This window comes from Phoenix dactylifera, chromosome 17, assembly GCF_009389715.1.
Source record: "Phoenix dactylifera cultivar Barhee BC4 chromosome 17, palm_55x_up_171113_PBpolish2nd_filt_p, whole genome shotgun sequence".
Taxonomy (NCBI): domain Eukaryota; kingdom Viridiplantae; phylum Streptophyta; class Magnoliopsida; order Arecales; family Arecaceae; genus Phoenix; species Phoenix dactylifera.
This window is the reverse complement of record NC_052408.1, coordinates 7,907,692-7,926,391: the sequence shown is the minus strand read 5'-3', so window position 1 is coordinate 7,926,391 and position 18,700 is coordinate 7,907,692. Positions and strand designations below refer to the sequence as shown.

Below are 18,700 nucleotides of genomic sequence, written 5' to 3'. Positions count from 1 at the left end.
TATCTTACCATAACTCAAATTCCCCCCTTTTTTTTATTTAATTTGGGCCAGCTAATGGGATGGCAAAATGTTTGCCTCCGTAACCCCAATTCAAAAAACACTCCAACGCCTGGTGCACGATTGCCACTTGTAACATGATATGGTAGCTGCCATCTAGAGCCTACTATAAAGATAGAAAAGACCTGGAAAGGGGCAAAAGAAAAGTGGGGGGAAAAAAAAAAGAAGCAGCTGCGGAGTCCTCTTGGTTTCGGTTCCCGACACTGAAAAATCCCCAACTTCCTATTCCTAGCTCTCTCGGCTCTCCCTCTCTCTCTCTCTCTCTCTCCCCCCCCCTGATTCGTTCGCCCTCCTCCTCCTTTGTCTCTCCGCCTCCGCGGCGCCGAAAAACTAAAGCCAGCAATCGATCTCGAGATCATGAGCGCCCGCGAGCTGCTCGGCATCGAGCCCCTGGAGCTTAAATTCCCCTGTAACTCTCTCATCCCCCTCTTCCCTTGTTCTCGATTCCCTCTCCATCTCTTTTTGATCCAAGTCTTTCTTAGGGTTTCGATTATTTCTGAGTTTTCTTGATCTTTTCTGTGGTTGGTTCGGTTTGCGCAGTTGAATTAAAGAAGCAGATCTCGTGCTCTCTTCAGCTATACAACAAGACCGATGACTGCATAGCTTTCAAGGTATTAATCTCTAATCATTTATGAGAATTTCTGTAACCTTGAAGGCAGATTCTCTTGAAATCGAAGAAAAAAGAAAAAAAGGTTGATTTTTTTGATCTTTTTTTTGTGATTGTTATTGAATAACTGCCGGTGGGAATGCTGTTCTTTTTTTAAAGGTCAAGACTACGAGCCCGAAGAAGTATTGCGTGCGGCCCAACACTGGAATCATATTGCCTCGACAAACATGCGATGTCATTGGTATGGATTTCATCTCAAAATCTGCTAATGTTTCTTTCTTTTTTTTTCTTGGAGAATGTTCTGTTTTGTTATATATTTAATTTAATGCTGTCATCATCATCACCTTTTTGCTTCAGTTACAATGCAAGCACAGCGGGAGGCTCCTCCTGACATGCAATGCAAGGACAAATTTCTGGTTCAGAGTGTTGTCGCGAGTCCTGGTGCAACTGTGAAGGATATCACCCCAGAAATGGTGCCCCCTTTTCTCTTTATTATGCATTCTCTGAAACTAATCAGATAGAGACTAGAAACTGTGTGTTCTTTCTGGAATCCAATCTGAATATTGATGTGTGGAATTGGGCGCTGTTTAGTTCTCTAAAGATTCTGGTAATATGGTGGACGAGGTCAAATTGAGGGTTGTATATGTGTCACCGCCTCAGCCACCTTCACCGGTCCCTGAGGAACCTGAGGAGGGTTCATCACCAAGGCCTTCTATATCGGACAACGCTAACATGACTACCAGAGAATTTGTTTCTGCTGTGAGTTTTTGGAATCTTTGGGTCATAGATACATTTGTTTTTGTTAAAAATTTTGTGCTTACCTTCATAAAGAAGGGGGGTAAATTACTTGATTGTGCAACGGTTGCAGGCATCGAGGGAGCAGACAGAGCTGCAAGAAAAATCTTCAGAGGTGAGTCTTTGTGGGAATCATACTTAAAATACGTATCAAACTCATGTTAGACCTTAGAAACTACTGCTTTTGTTGGACTTTTGGGGTACAAAGAAGGGATAATTTAACTCTGATCTTTCTGTATCCATGCTTTTGATCGTACTAGAATCCAGTTGCATCTGCATGTTTGTAATTCAACAAACAGCTGACTCTTTACTTAGTATTGAGCCTCAGAGCATACACTTTGCCTCACAAACTATTATATAGCTGTATGAAATGCCGAATGGAGTTAAAATTTACTTGCATGAGATACTAAAGGTACAGTGGTTAAAGTTATCCATAGTCATACATGCATATTTACTAGCGCCAAGAATACTTTGAAATAGTCAACTGTCGTTGATATCATGTGTCAACTATAAAGATGTGGATGGAAAATACCTTCAAATGGAAGCTTTTTAGTTTTTCACTTTTTGTGCAGGCATCCCTTTGTTTCATTATAGTAGAATATTTTTTAGCAAAATTTGAAGTTACTGCCTGATGTAACAGATATAGTTTTTATTTCAATCTATTGCTTAGAGTAGGTTAATAAATCCAAAAGCTGAATCTGTTACTGCAGGATAAATTCGACAGATTAGTTAAAATTCTTATTAACTAACAGATGTTATCAAATAGATATATGATTTTGTTACCTTGACTGTGCAACTTTAAGTCAACAACTTAGCACCAACAGTTTTCTGATTTTTGATACAAAGAGAATGCATACCAAGTGTCTTTACAGTTGTGTTATGAGAAGTGCCCTTTAACTGTTTTTTTGAAGTTGGAAGTTGGTCTTCTTAAGATGTTTATCGTCTAGTTCTAAGAAATTGGTTTATGAGGATGGAACCAAGATTAAGATCAATCTCAGCATGGATCGAGTTTGATGTTCTCAAGGCCTATGTCTGTGGTCTATGGAGTTAATAAGTCTTCTAGTGAATATGTTTCAGAATCATTATGTAAGGAGCTGATCTATTATGCCCTACACTCTTACTTATTGATGAAACTTTGATGAGAATAATATTCAAATGTGGGATCAAATTTTGAATTAATGTCATGAATTGCCAAAAAAAGATACATTAGATGGGCTAGTAAGGCCATGTGACAAAAGATCAGAAACAGTAATAATGATGACTCAGGCAGTATCATTTATGAAGTGGACAAACATGACATGATTTTTATAAGGAATTAGTTTCGTGAAAAGATTGGAAAATAAATGATCTTCTGGCTAACTAACTAGGATTTTCTTTTTTCTTTTTTGAAGATATTTGATTCATGGATGAATGTTCATCCTGAAGGTGTTTTGAAGAAACCATTACTAAATGTGAGAAAGCATGTAATAGTTGTTTCAACTGGGAAAATTGAGTAGAAGTCAAAACAATACTTTGTTTATGTATCAAGGGGTGACAATGGGGGGCAAAAGAAAAAGACAAACCAAAACTTAAAAGCCCCATGAGGCATTGTTGGGATGAATGCAGAAAGAAGAAAAGAACTCCATCACTAATGCCACTTTGTGATGTTAGTAGTTTGAAATATTAGGAGCAAGGACTAAATTATCTATTCACACCATCTGATATTTAAGATATCAGCCTGTATCGTAGTGTATCAATGCAATATGCTATGAAGTAGGTTGACAATGACATGGGTTCATTTTGTTTCTTACGTGCTTTTCATGACTTGCTTATAGCTTGCTTTTCATGACTTGTTTACTAATTGTACTGTTTGTTCATTCAAGTTGTTCATAACATATCTCAGTATCTTCTTGCGATTATGTGGGTTTCTTTTTCTGTCTTAATTTTTAAGCCTTTGTTTATTTGCTTTACGTACTATCTTGATGTCAGAAGGATTGTGTGGCCAGACTACTGAGTTTGTCACCCAGACTCCCTCTACCTAGACATCAACATATGTAACTAAAAAAATTAGCACATAAGTGACCCATGACTCTTCTTTTCTCTTCTTCGGTCACAGATCCTTTTTATCTTTATCTCTTGGAGGATGCATGTTTCAATACAAGATCAGATAAGAGGAAACCACTAAAGAATAAAATGTAGTCCTTAAAAAAAGTGCACAGCCTCTCAGGAAATGGCAGTTTCTTCTGTCCACTTTCTCCCCTCACAGGTGGAGCACGTACTTTGTGCCAGTCGAAGATAATGCTACTAGTAAAAGCAGCATAGATGCAAAAAGAAAAAGGAGTAGCCTGTGCTATTATTTTGTTATGTTGGTACTTGGTAGGTACCCAATGTTATCATGCACAATACAAGGATGCCTTCTTCTCATGAGTATGGTAAACAATACTTAGATCCTTGACCAACCAAATGCATTAGCATGAAACATAGGCATAAAGAGTGAACTCTCACTCCCATTAATTCCTCTTGGAACCTTATTCTTTAAGATGTTGAAAAGGAAGTTGCATAATTTAAGTCTGTTTGAATTGTATCCATAAATTTGAGACATTAACCACTATGAGATCAACATGATACCATGAAGCAAGGGATAGTCTTTATTATTTATAGCTTTGTAAACTTTGTTGATGTTTGACACTTGAAATTTCACAATTATAGCTGTGTCAGATTGATATATTGTTGATCTTTATGTCATATCATGCAATATTAGACTATTAATCATTGTTTAGATTAATATATATATATATATATATATATATATATATATATATATATATATATATATATATATATATATATATATATATAATCAAGGACTGTGTGACCTTTGTTCCTATAGCCTACCTTGCCAATTTGGTCACTTGAAATCTTACATAGGTTTTAGGTATTTCCATACAGTTCTGCACCACATGTACAAAATACTTCTTATAAGAGGATCTTTGCACACATTTCTCTGCTTGAAAATTTGGTTTGATGGAGTTATAATTCTAAATCTTATAACAGATTGGCATCTATGATGATACATGACAGTCAAAGTTATAGAATAGCTTGATCATATGATTAATACACTGCTGCTATTATAGGAAATTGAATTAGAGCTGTATTCTCATAATATATGCATCTATTAGTCATTTTTGTAGCACTTTCAAAGTGTGGCACCTCCTATTTCTCCAGCCTTTTGGCACTTCCAAAATTTCTTTTGTGACTTCTTTTTTGCTTACTATAATACGACCAACTCTATCCTTGTTTTGTTTGTTATCTTCCCTCAAATGAATCTTTTTTAAGAAAACCTTTGGCTGGTTTTTAGCATGTCATATATAAAATAAAGTATGGAAATTATGTTATTCGAATTCTTTGGAGGTGCTCCACTTCCATTTATAGACATTACAGTTTTTCCACTGCAATACCTGAATTTGCTCTTGCTCGTTGGTTTCTTGTCACTGGCTCTCTACTGGTTAGTAAATGCCATTTCCTATAGTGTACATAGGTCTATGAAAAGTAACACGAGGCTTGTTGATCCAAATGTAGTGTTAGTGCTAATGCAATGAGTTGAAGATTAGGGCTGTTTGATGCATGTAAGCATCTGAATTGACCAGTCTTTTAAGAATATATTTCATTAAGGATGCAGGGCAGATTTTTCTTATATTTGCATTGAGGCTGTTAGGTTTCAGTTAGGTTGTAGCTCTTTTTTATAAGATATATCTTGGCTATACTCTGCTTAAACTTCTATCCTTTACATTTGAGACATTCAACCCAGTTTGCTTGTCAAGTTGGGTTTGGATCATGTATTATATCCAACCTGAATATGGCCCATTTGCACTGTTGCTCCTATGTATATCAATTACGATCCTCGTGTTTTCTGTTTTCTATATAATCAAGTTGGGTTGGATCATGTATGTTGCAATCTGAATCTGACCTTGCTGTGCTGCTCCTATGTATATCAATTACTATCCTCGTGTTTTCTATATACTCATTTTCCCTTGTCCCACTAAGTTGTTCAAAAAAATACTGAGTTGAATGTATGATGGGAATATTTTGTGCATAGTGGTGTAAATTGTGTGAAAAAATGAAGACAGAAACTTATAACTTTGGTGTAAATTGACCGTCTTAGACAAGCAAAATGTAAGCAGCTTTGCCTTTAAGATAAGAAGCAGCTTTGCCTTTAAGATAAGATGTCAGATAGATATGTTCAAAAAGACTTGATCTGGTTCCACTAATTTTTGTAACCATCAGTTGCAGCATTATCTACCCTTACCATGTTTTTTTTAGTAATTCTATATTATTTAGTGGGACATATATTGAAGTTTCAAGATGTCTATGCTCTAGCAAACAAATGCAAGATCAATTTGCGAATTGGACATGGTAACAAGAAAATGTTCAAATGAGGAATAGAGAGAGAGAGAGTATTTTTAAAAATTTAATGAAATATATGGGACATAAAAGGCTATAGGAAAACCTTATGGAAATTGGTAGGCTACCAAACCAGATATTCCCGTAAGGAGTTGTTGGGAAACACCTCGTTGCACAATTCATGAACAAAACAGCTTTAAGGGCCAAACTTTATCTTTTTAAGGGATATATAGAAAATATTCTGTTTCTTTAATAACACGTGAGTCATTAAAGTATAGAGAAAGAAACATGACCATAAAATCAAAGAGATGTGAAAATATAGTCACAGTTAATATGTCTTATGTTTGGAAACATCACTGAAGGACAATAGCAAAAGAGACAACAATAGGGAGATAGACCACCTCAAAATTACTTATTCATGTTAAAGCACTTTTTTTTTTTTGTGCAGTTCAACATCTTAATTTCGTGTATATCTTGTAAAGTCATTTAACAGAATGAACTGCATATTTGCATGATTGCTTCATGTCTCTTCATTTATTTTTGTTTTAGTTTCTATACTCTGTGAAGTCCAGTTTGAACGCATTCTCCCAACTAGCTATGGTTTGTGGATGACTTGATGACCTAGATCTATAGCGCAATTCAGTTTTTTTTAATGCAGAATATACACAAGACTCGTGATATAATAGCATTTTGGCTACTATCTAGTTTAAAGCACGGTCAACTCGTCTCTTGTTGTATGGCATTGTAAAATCATTTTTATTTTATTTTATTTTCAGGCAGTGGCTTTGATTTCAAGGTTGACTGAGGAGAAGAATGCTGCTATTCAACAGAACAATAAACTTCAACAGGAGTTGGTAAGGATCTGTATCATGAATTTTACTGTAAAAAATTGTTTTATCCAGATTGGTGACTAGCCGGTTTTCTGCCATAGAATATGAGGTGTGCTAATGAACTGAACTTATCTTGCATAAAATTGAAATCAATTTGACATCTTTATATTTGTGTCAAAAATAAATTCGTGTAATCTTTTTTGTTGCTTTGTTATTTTCGACTATTTCTTATTTTGCCTAATACCGATAGCGATGCTTCCATTCTAACGATGGTTTTGAGTTTTCTAGGCTTCTCTTATTTGAGTTCACTAATAGTGTTAGATATTATTTTATTTTTTACATGGTCATTATCCACTTTTAGTTACCTTCAGCTTTTTAAATCTTGCATCAAAGTTAGAATCCATGCCGCTAGTTCAGCAAGTTCCTCAAGAGAACTCAAGTAAATGGTACAATCTGCTTGGGAGCTCATAAATATCATAGTTACACAGGTGATTTTTAAAGTTCAAATTAAATGAGGAATAATCATTGAAGAATGACTAATATAATTTGTTTGGCTATTTGTATAAAATTGACTGCGAATTATGTTTTACACGAGTTTGTTGAGGTCAATTTTTCAATGAAGACGGTATTTGGATTCTATTAGGGTGATAATGGATTGAAGAATTCCAACAAGGTCTGCCTGATGGGTTTCTTTGGCCAATGACCTAGATGCTTGGGTAAGAAAGGATATAGCTCTTGACTACTGGATGGTGCAGAAATACCAAGTTGAGTGGGACCTGCTGCAGCCTCGGTAGAGGAAACACTAAAATCACAGTGTCAAGTTCAGGGAAAACAAATGGATTTCTAAAGCAACCAGAGGCAATTCAACTGCTGATTGCAACTATTTTACCAAGTGGGACTATGAGTTTGTGACCTTAAGCATGAGACTTGCAACAACAAGCTCTTATAATTTGAGTTTGGAGTTCGTGATCCCTTCTTTTCATGAACTATTATTACGAGCCAAGTTGCTAATGGGTTTCGAGGTATAATTTCTTCAACAATGAACTGATACTGATTTTGACAAATAATTAGCAGTGAAATTCAGTTGAGATTTGAAGAGGAGGCAGAGTTATGTATTCCTTTTTTTCTTAGAGCTCAGAAACTAAGAAAGGCTATTGTGATGGGATATGCATGGGATCAAATCTAGTTTTGTGGAGTCATTTTGTTGAGAGATTCCAATATCGAAAGATATGCTACTTTCTTGTAAACAGCCAGCTAGGGGTGTCTGATGGAGATTTTTCTAGGTACATAAAGGGTGATGCAGAAGCATTCTTTGGGATTATATCAAAGCCATAGTGCAATGATCAGGCATGATTTGTAGCCTAAAGGTTACTTAGATAATTCAACATTAGTTTTAGTCTTCAGTTTTTTAACTTTAATTTACTGTGGGGGTATCTAAGGAAGTTATTTCTTTATTAAAAAAGAGGGACTTACTATTAGGCACTTTTCATTCTTCAGTACTGTGAACAGTGATCCATTTCTCAAAACCTTCCTCTTTGTTTTTTTGAGGAGTCGAAGTTGGAGTTAATTAGTGGTTGGTAGGATATAGTTTTGATCCTAATTACGGGATCTTAAATGGAATTGAATAAGTGGGCTGATTGCTGATTTCTCTAGGAAAACTACTTTCGCTTTCGAGGAGTCCTAGTTTATTTGGAGAAGTCGCAGAGAGTGTATAAAAAGGCCTACTAGGATTGCATGAAATTAGTGTACGTGGCTTATTTTTGAAATAAGAAGAAAAAAGTTTAGGTCAGCCTGGCCTTCCTCTCTCTTTCTGTCTAACTCTATTTCTTTATGCTCTTTCCATAATCTACTCAATTTATTATGTCCGCTAGTTTCTGCTGTAGTACTTCGACATTTTTCTCTGCAGAATTTATTGCTGCACTAATCTTACTTGCATTTTAATCTTAAAGTTGTTCTTATTTGATACTTCTAATATTTGTTAATGTTCAGAAACTGATTTCAGTTTTAAAAATATGATGTCAGTCTTGGAACTGAAATTAACTCATCATCTTCAGTAATCTGCATCGAATGTGACTTATTCTGATATGGGGTCAATATTCAACTAATTTGCTAACCTTGAAACCCTTAAAATATATTTTCTAGTTGCTTTCCTTCTTATTCGAACATCAGGATAGGTTTATCTGATTTCTTATTTGAGCATAGCAATCAAAATTTCCCTCATTTGCCCTATTTATGAAAATTTGATAGTGAGCTAAATTTTTGTTTGTAGGACTTTTATGCATATGTTGGTCACAGTGTTGGTAGTATCGGTGCCAGAATGTGTGTGCTGGTAAAGTGCCAGGACCCATGTTGCTTAGATATGGTGTCGACAGAGCACCAGTACTATACCATAGGACAAATGGTACGTTCGACCATGCCAGTTAGGTATTGGTACTAGAAGAGAGAGAGAGAGAGAGAGAGAGAGAGAGATGTGTGTGGTGGTGGACATAGTGCAGCTTTTGGAGATTGAGGGCATCAAGATCCCCATCAACACTTCCAAGCCCCCAACCTTTGTAGTGGCGAATGGGTGGATGTGGGCGGTGACAATGGAGGCGAGCTCAGCAGCATTGGTGCTAAGATGGAAGCAGTCGAGGGCAATTGGCAGAGGTGGTGTGCTTGCCATTGAGATAGGAGAGAGAGAGAGAGAGAGAGAGAGGCAAGGAGAGAGGTGGGATCGGAGGATAAGGATCGAAGATTAGGATGGGGATAGGTTTGAGAGTTTTATAAGGAGGGGTTGGTTCGGCCTGGGGGAACCAGCATGTTCTGGGTCAATATTGCGCAAACTGAGTGGAATATGTTGGTTCAGCTTAATTCTCCTCTTGCCCAGTTTTGGAAGCTCGAACCATCCTAGTTCTAGGCTGGTATGTCACTGCACAAGCTGTACCACTTGGTTTGGATAGTTCGGCAAACTTTTGTTGGTCATCTCTAAATGGTCCTACACCAGGGTGATGCTCCAGCTGGTCAGCAAGAATATCTCTTCCTGTCTAAGTTTTTTATAGAATTTAGGAGATTTCATTTTTTTTCTTAGAATATATTAGAAAAGCCCTAGATTGACCTGAATGAATTTCTTAGTTGAACATTCCGACTTAATAAAAAGATAATGCTAATCAATCTTAGTAGATGGGGAAATGGGAAAACTTGATTCTTTTGATTTCCTTCACCATTTTACTTGGTTGTGGTTCCTTTTCCTACAATTGGCTACACCAGGTATGAACTAGATTTGGATACAGATTTGCTTTGCACAAAGAAGCCTAGAAGCATTAGTAATTCACCTTTCTTTATCCTGTGCTTGATCTTGACATTCTTCGCAAATATCTAATCCTTTAAACCTATCTTCCCACTTCCTTTTGCAATTTCTGATGATTCTAAATTTGAATCATTTAAGTTGCCTAATATGGTTTATGTAGAAACTTGTGTCCGCTCATCTAATTGGCACTTAATCTAGTTAAAGCTCTCTCTGGAAATTCCATTTCATAATCCCTATGAAAGATTCTAGGTTTCTGAATCATGCCCGTTGCTGTTGAGTAAACTTGGTCATAGAGTGGGGCTAAAAAAGGATAGAATAAGGATGAAATATTAGTAATTTTCATATCCATTCTCATTTTAATGTATAAAAATGCTTACACATGTATTAAAAAGATACTAAATTTGCATCGATGCGTATTAAATTGGATATAGATACGAGTCAGTTATTGGTCATATACATAATGCTTTGGATTTATATGTATATGAATTGGATATTAGTCTGAACACAAATTGTGCATTTTTGGCAAAGTTCAATGATAGCGACTGAAGTTGAGTGACATAATCATAAAATATGTAAAAAATAAATGAGCTGCAATTTAATTATTTAAATACAATTTCAGCAAGCATGCCAGTGAGTACATGCAGTAGAATGTAAAAAACTAGACATGTAGATATTCTCATAGAAAGGAGAAAAAGCATAAGAAATAAGAACTGCCATCTGTTGCCTTTATTGTTAAATTCTAATTTAATAACATTCTCGAAAAAGCAGCAACTTTGGCAAAGTCCTTTTTGGTAGATCTCTAGAATCAGAATTAGTAATGTTATTTCAGTAGTACTGTTATATGGGTTTAGGAGTATTTTTCTCATGCATAACAAATAATGTAGAATTAGCTAGTCAATATATCATGTTATTGAATAATACTACTAAATTGTGCATGATAAATTGTTTAATCCAGCTTTGGCCTTATAAATGGTGCTCAGTATAACTACTCAGGATCACATCTAATCTTAGATATCCTAAATATTGTCAGATTGTGCTTAAGATTCTGATGATAAAAATCATGCTAATAGGGAAATTCAGTTGAGAAAAAAAATGTAGTATGTGTGTGAGTGGATGGAAGTTGCTCGAAAGAAAGAAGAAAGAAAACCATGGGTCATTAGTTGCAACTAATGAGAATGAAGAAAGAGACCTTATTATTGTGTTATTCTGATTTTTGGATTTTGTTGTCTGTAATGTAACTAGAGTTCCCCTTGGGAAAAGGGCTAGATGATTGTGATTGTGAAATAGTCCAGATGGCTATGATCTCAGGTCCTAATTAAGTAGTTTTATTATTATTTAAGCAATTTGGTAATGCACTCCCAATTTTTGGAGGTGCTCTTCTTTCTTTCACTTATGTAAGAACTTTAGTGTTTAGGGTGTATTTAACTAGTATGGAGCAGTTGAAGCACTCTGAGATATGGAGATAGATAATTTAGAGCCTTGCAAACAGAGTGACACTTTAGAATATTGGCTTAGTTTAAGAATTATTGTTAAAGGTTCGAAGGAATGCAACATATACTTGAAGCTTTTGGTGAACAAGAAATAAAAAGATATCAAGCCAAAGAGACAAATGTCCACACCAATCAAAAAATCATCTAGAAAAATAATACATAATGAAGGAGAAGCATCTCGAGATGTTACGAGAGTTTTGCTTGAGACAATGACTAGGGGCTATAGATGGAAATTGGACGTCCCTTGGGACTTTCTGCTTGAGGAGAAGTGTTAGGAGATGGCCTAGTCAAGGCCTAGGGCTTTTGCTTGGTTAGCCATTGCTTGAGGTGGGGATTGTGGCAGCAGCATATCAGACAAGGATGGAGGTAAAAGAGGAACGCACTAGGACCTAGTACAAATGAGGAGAGGGAGAAAAGGTTAAGACTTAGGAATTTAGTCTTCAGGTGAGTTTTATTAAAATGTACTGTAGTATTGGATCACGAGAAAGCCTTGACTACAAATTTCAATCTGGATCTAGGAAAAGGTGTTGGATATCCAAATCTTAGTTACTAGTAGCAACAGTAGGTGTAGGAGCATATGCAGGTGTGGGAGTGGGAAGCTTGTCTCTTAAAAAAGTTGCAATAAGTGGGTTCAAGGACGAGCTTCGAGGGACATTCTGAAGTAGGTACAGCACCTTAAGTGAAATATTCCTACGACTAAGATCTAAATATTTATTTGTATTTGGTCAAATTTGATGCAGAATTGCATATAGGTGGGTAATTCTAACCAGTTTGCACCCTTAGGTTCTGATTGGATGCCAAAGGATCATATTGGGTGGGGGGAAGCTTGTCTCTTTAAATTTTTTAATAAGGATGAAGGTGCAAGCACGAGTTTTCAAAGAGATTCTAAAGCAGGAGTGACACCTTAAGCGGAAAATCTAGTTTGCTCCCATGGAGCCTGATTGGATGCCAGTAGATCTTATCGGCCTGATAAGATCTTCTGATAAAGATATCTCCTCTGAAAATATGAGGGAAAGAAGATGGTTGAAAGAGATCAGGTTCGGTAGACTAATACTTATCTTTTAGTGATAAGATATATTATCTCGAAAATGGGATTACTTATCTCTGAAAAACAGGGATTGGCTGCTCCTTGGATAGTCCGTATCTTTTTCATCGACCTTCTTTCTGCCATTTTTCAAAGACAAAGTTTGTTGGGGATCTTATTGGACTAGACTGATAAGATCTTCTAACTAACAAACGGGCCGTTAGGGCATGTATGGTATTACTTTTGCGACTTTTAGAGCAAAAAAAAACTTTTCAAAAAAAATGTTGAAAAGTGCTTTTACAAGAAGAAGTCAGAAAGCATTTTCAGGAGAAGCTAGAAAACAGTTTCTGGCTTCTCTTCTCACAAACAAAAGCAACATCAAACATGCTCTTTGAGTAGTTGTTGCCTCTATGCACCATCTACATATTGTGGAAACTTATAGTAATGGGACAAGACCCATATGATCATATCACTAATTTTTGTCTTTTCTAGTGGGGAGTGTATAATTCATTAGAGAATGGGATGAGAAGTCATATGCATGATACTGAGAAGGGTGGTGTACATGGGGAGTAGTATGATTGATTGGGTTAACAGGTAAGATTGGGTTAACCTGGTTAAGTACCCTTTTTTCATCCATTGACTGAACAAGTTTATTCCCCTTCAAAAAAGACCGAATAAGTTTATTCACCACTTTTTAAGTGGTGTTTGGCTGGTTGGCTGGCTAAATTTATGTTATCCACCCTTTAACCATGATCAAATCTGATGCTCGGTTAGCTTATCTAGAAGGTTTAGGGGCATCCAATATTGAAGGTGGCATCAAGTTTCACCAATTTCGTCCTTCATTAGTGATGGAGCAGAGTTAATCATCCAGACTTATCATCAAGCTTTTCAACAGAATTTGTGCCTTAAAGAATTTTTGAAGTATGCCCATTTATGTTTTTGTAATCTCAAAATTTTATTACTACTTCTTTGCACATTGTTTATTTTAATGGTGAGATGGAATGTTGTATGGTCAAAACCACGTTCTAATATGAAGGGAGCATGCACTCTAATCTCGGTATCTCCACTCATCAGCACTTGTATAACTGGATCCTGCTTTGGAGAGAGAATGCTACTATATCATATGCTAGAGGAACATATTGAATGACCTCAAGACCTCCAACAAAACAACCAAGTTGGTGGTGTAGGCAATGACCCTCCAGCCCATCTCCTTTGCTATGCTCCCCCCTTCACCATTCTTCTCCATCCTTCATTGGCTCCTTATTCTTGCTGCCACCAATTCTTTAATCTCTGAACCTAGCAGTGCAACCTGAAATCAGATTCGCACAAGACAATGAGATTAAACAGGGAAGAAGATAAAACAAACTAGTAGGGAGAACATAAGAAGACCTTTTTCATCGTTAACCGTGGAGGAGAAATGAATAGTTGCATTGCGTGTAAAGTTTAGAGATGTATAAAAGGATGTCATATGAATCCGATTCCTTAAACCTTAAGACGGGAAATGGCAATTCTAAAGATGTCCATTCCTTCTCTTCTACATGATCTATAACCCAAGCCCTAAACAGCCAGTAAACTAACCCTGTTGGATTGCATGCAACAGACCATTATATGTTAAAAAAGAAATAACTAACTGAAGTAGTAGATAAGCTAACCGAGCATTAGATTTGAGATCCCATGTTGGCAAATTTCACTCATAAATTGGGCTGGGGCATGGGGAGTTTGCTTTGGTCTCACATCCTTAGTGGACTTGGCACCGAAGTGGAAGTGAATGAGGAGTTTCAGGAGGAGTTCATGTAGTCGTGGAAATTGTTTTTGCATCTAACCCATTGCTCGCGTTAACTCCTTTCATTTTGGTTGGAGAGGATGGGACTTTCTTACCATCACCCAACCTGTTATTACCCAATTACTATTTGACTAGATTTCTGGTATAGATCCAACCTTCCATGCTAGTTCTTATACTTCTTACACGAATGAATTTGGGTTTGGATCAAGTAGCATCCAACCAGTTGTCGCTCCTAGACACAATGAAATGGAGAATCTAAGAAAGTGGTTTCTCATTATCTTATACTTTCTGCTACCTTCTTGCAAGTTGCAAATATTACTTAAAACTCCAGGGTTCCAATTCAAAATGGGTGCATGCAATCAAACTTTATTAATTTGGGTGTGGAAGTTTCAAATTGTATTTTAGGAAAATCCTGAAATTTGTACAGATATGGCGTTGAAGTGGTGTCAGGTAAAGCAGTGATCCAGTAAGCTTATGAAAAATAAATAGAAGAGTTTATGATTCTATGCAAAAGAAGATATCTAAATCCTCTATTTAAAAGTTTAGACACCATTTAAATGTGCCTCACCAGCTGCAGTGCCAAAGTTTTAATGATTAAATGCTCAAGTTATTTAAGTAAATATTTCTAACCTTTGATCAACCAAATATGTGCTCTGTATGTTTAGAAACCAACATAAATTCATGAAAAATCAAGTTTAGGATTCTGTAACCTAGAATTTTACATGCACAACTGAGTATTTCCTCCATGATGGCAAGCACATTAGATGACATCAATGAATAGATATAGAAAAGGGGAACAAAAAAGAACATTTTAATGATTTGAATGGGGAATAAGAAATATTCCTATTTTGATTAGAGAATAAAATTGTAATTAGTGATTGTATAATTTTTTTTTTTGGGAATCTCACATTGGATGTCTTTACTTCCATAGGGAACATATTATTACTATAGATTAATAACTTAAAGGAAAGAAACAACCTACATGTTCTGTTTTGTATGCAGACAAATATAAAGTGGAAGCCGTACTTGTTCTATAAATTGCATCACCTCCTTTTGGCATGCCCAATATTTTTAATATTTTCCTCCCCCTACTATTCCCTATTGTTTAAAGGTGTTTTTATGGTGGTTTGTCCATATGTACAGGAGCTTATGAGGCGAGAAGTCAGCAAACAGCATGGTGGTTTCTCCTTCATGTTCGTGGTTATTGTTGCCTTGCTGGGAACCCTTCTGGGCTATCTTGTGAAGGCGTAATTTCTGTAGGTGTTTGCATCCTGTTGGCCATTCCTAACAGGAAAGTATGACTGAAATGAGGAGATCTTAAACATTCCAAGGTTGATTGTGTGAAGCGGTTTGTATCTAGGACACGCTGATCTCATGTTTAGCAATTCTGTGCTCGTAACTCAGTAGTCAGCACATGTAATACGTGATCTGCCAAGCCATTTTGAGTTATTCTTCTTTTGTAACTTATTCTTGTTTAGCCCTTTGATTGGAATAGTGAGGAATCGATTGTTTTAAATTTCCAGTACATTACACCCTAAAATATCTTTTATCCTTGCAAAACCAACAATTTCATCTTGAATGGATCTAGGTATCTTTATTAAAATCTTGGCCTATCAAAGCCAGGTCATACTCAAGCTGGAGATTCCTACATTTGACCTAAGTAAATTACAAAGCACCATTTAGTTGTCTTAATCATGAATAATTTCCACTAGTGACAGCAAATACATTGTATATTTTGCCAAAGAGGTGCTATAGTGAAGAATTACATTCACAGGGAGGCGACATCTGCATATTACTGGAGAAGTGTAGTGTGGCTTCTACACGACCATGCATGTCTATGGGAAGGTGAATGACACGGCTGATTGGGTTGCGTTTTTTGCTGCCCACCATTCGGAAGGTTTCATATGGGATAATCAAGGATTCTTGTTGGAGCTTTTTAGTGAATTATTGTTTTCTGGTTTTGTTAATCGCATTCATACTAGTTATATGGGAACTGTTGTTGTACAAAAAAAAAAAAAAAAAAAAAAGAAAGAAAAAAAAAAAAAGAAGAAGAGGAAGAAAGAACTACATTAAAAAAAAAAACCTTGAAGGTGTTGGAAAAGCTTGTCGAGCTTTTGCTTGTCTGAGGTTTCACCATGTGGGCATGCTGTCTGGCATGACTTTTTCAGGTGCTAACAGTTGTTTAGGTTATATTACAGTGTTCTGGTCAAATTTGCCTTCAAAATACCAAGTGAACCAAGGGGAAGGGAAGGGACAAAGTTTATCTATCATTCAACTGACTGAGCGGGACCAAGTAGAAGTGGCTGATACCTCTTGTTTGTCCAGAGTTTTTGGATATGATTCTTGTTGAAGCGATTTAAGATTATAGAATAATTGAGGGGGTGGTGTTTGTGGGAAATGTTTGTGACGTGGTTAGCACAAGCCACACGAAATAAAGATTTGTGGAGCTATCAAAAATGGGTCAATTGGCTAGCCATTCTACAGCTTCCTTCATAGAATACTAGGTTTTTGTATCCGAAACCTAAGCCTGATTACCAAATGATAGAACCATCCAACTTAACTGATTCATGGCAGTCATCAAAGGCAGCATGCATATAACTTTGTTGATTTTATAATTAATGCTTAATGTTCATTAAATATGAGAGCTTCATCCACAACTCAACTTATCGGAAATTCTACAGCTTGTGCACATGTTAGATTTTAATAGACTCGAAATGAAGTTAAGATTCCCTTTCCACTTAAAATCAACCACCTAGTATATTTTCTGCAACCAGGACTATTGATCTCCTATCCTTAGCTGAGAGGAGGATCTGAGCAACTTTAATTACAAATCGCTATTTCTCGATCCTCCTTGATCAACAGGTTAATTCACAAGAACTCCATTCCATGTGCCTCAACTTTAAACATTTTTTTTTTATTTTTCAAATAACAGCAATGCATGGCTCTTCCATAACCTTGGTAAGGTTGGACCTTTTTTTTTTGTTTCATAATTCTCTATCCTTTTAAATGTATTTATTTTCCTGAATGAATAAATGATGATTCCACCATCTTTTGCACCGAGAGAAAAGACGGAAAAAGAATGATGAGGAAAACGATAGATCTATATGTGCCGGGATCTATGGACAACGCTTTAGTCTGTATGCGAGTCCGATTTGAATTGGATGGAAGGGCCCACTTTAACCTCATTTTGGTAGTGATAAATGAAGTGGGTTTGGGGCTCATTGCGTGTTCATCTAGCATTACTCGTACCATAAAAATTTGTATCCATCAATCTGTCGGCAGCTACCAGAAAGGATGATTTGTGCCCGTGAACACAAAACATGCCAACAAAACCCAGTAACGCCGTATCTAAACCACGGTAGGAGTACAACTCAGACAACCCTAAAGTTAGCTGGAGAAGGGGTGAGGTGAATGGTTGAGACATTGGGTGCTGGACTTTTCCGTTGTATGGTCTGTAAGAAGTCCATTTATCGGAGGATTTCCGGCGGGGATTCTTCGATGCCTAAATCAGAACAATGAGGCAATAATGTGGAAGGGAGAGATTTTAGCAGAATAAGGACTCTCTGAAAAGGATAGCATATAGGGAGCTAGCCTTGTCATTATGTAGGCCGACGTTACGTACAATAATGCCAGGTAGCGGCTAGTAATACGGCCGCGGCTCAATTTGTGTGGGGAGAGAGCGGTCCAGGTTCGATGCGGGACATGAAGCTGACATAATTAAAGACCTTCAGAGCTATTGACTGTGGAGGTTGTCAGCCCTTGTCGACACATGTCGATTGTTTTCTTTGGTTGGTGACTCCTCGGTTGGAGCTAAAGTTGTTCACCTCAATTTATATCCGAGGACAGGAAGGTCGGTCAGGCCCAAGGTGAAGGTATCTAGTATTTTTTTTCCATCAAAACCAAATGCCGGTTTCATCCATTTTCCATCGCAATCAGATTCTTTTGCATTTAAATACCCGCAACTTCCTGTAATCTAGAAGATCTATCTAGATATCTGTTTACTAAAACTGGTTGGATAGCCAAGCTGGAGGAAATTCCTCCACCTCGGCCTGGTAAGTTACCCGTCGCCACTTGATAGTTTTTGTTAGCAAATGATATTTGATTAGTTTTTGCCGACACTTCTCCATATTTGTCCAAAAATCAATGCTACAGCCGGTGATAAAGAACGACAAAGAACCTACCAAATTTCTGCCCACAAGAGGGTTCACTACCCAGGCATGCGACTAGACATGAGCATGGTCATTGTGCCTTGGAACATACTTGAGACTAATTCATCTGCCTTGCATCATGGTTGATCATGGTTATCTTGGTCTTTCAACCTGCATATTAACATCATAGCCAAATCGTTCTCTTTTAGCCTATTCCTCCATATTTGGTGGAATTTATCAAGGCTGAACTCTATCGAGTCTGGTAAGAATTATATGACTTTTGTCTATTTGACTTCATCC

The 18,700-nt window shown here is 36.7% G+C and overlaps 1 protein-coding gene across 1 annotated transcript; it reads left to right on the top strand.

The window, feature by feature from the left end:
* The first annotated feature begins 263 nt into the window (after positions 1 to 263).
* On the top strand, positions 264 to 15,816 carry LOC103712247 (vesicle-associated protein 1-1). The gene is made up of 8 exons (XM_008798725.3): positions 264 to 466; positions 598 to 668; positions 824 to 905; positions 1,022 to 1,137; positions 1,256 to 1,423; positions 1,533 to 1,574; positions 6,616 to 6,693; positions 15,396 to 15,816. Exons 1-8 carry the CDS (start codon positions 415 to 417, stop codon positions 15,501 to 15,503), a joined length of 717 nt encoding a protein of 238 aa, XP_008796947.2. The 5' UTR covers positions 264 to 414; the 3' UTR covers positions 15,504 to 15,816.
* The last annotated feature ends 2,884 nt before the right edge of the window (positions 15,817 to 18,700 follow it).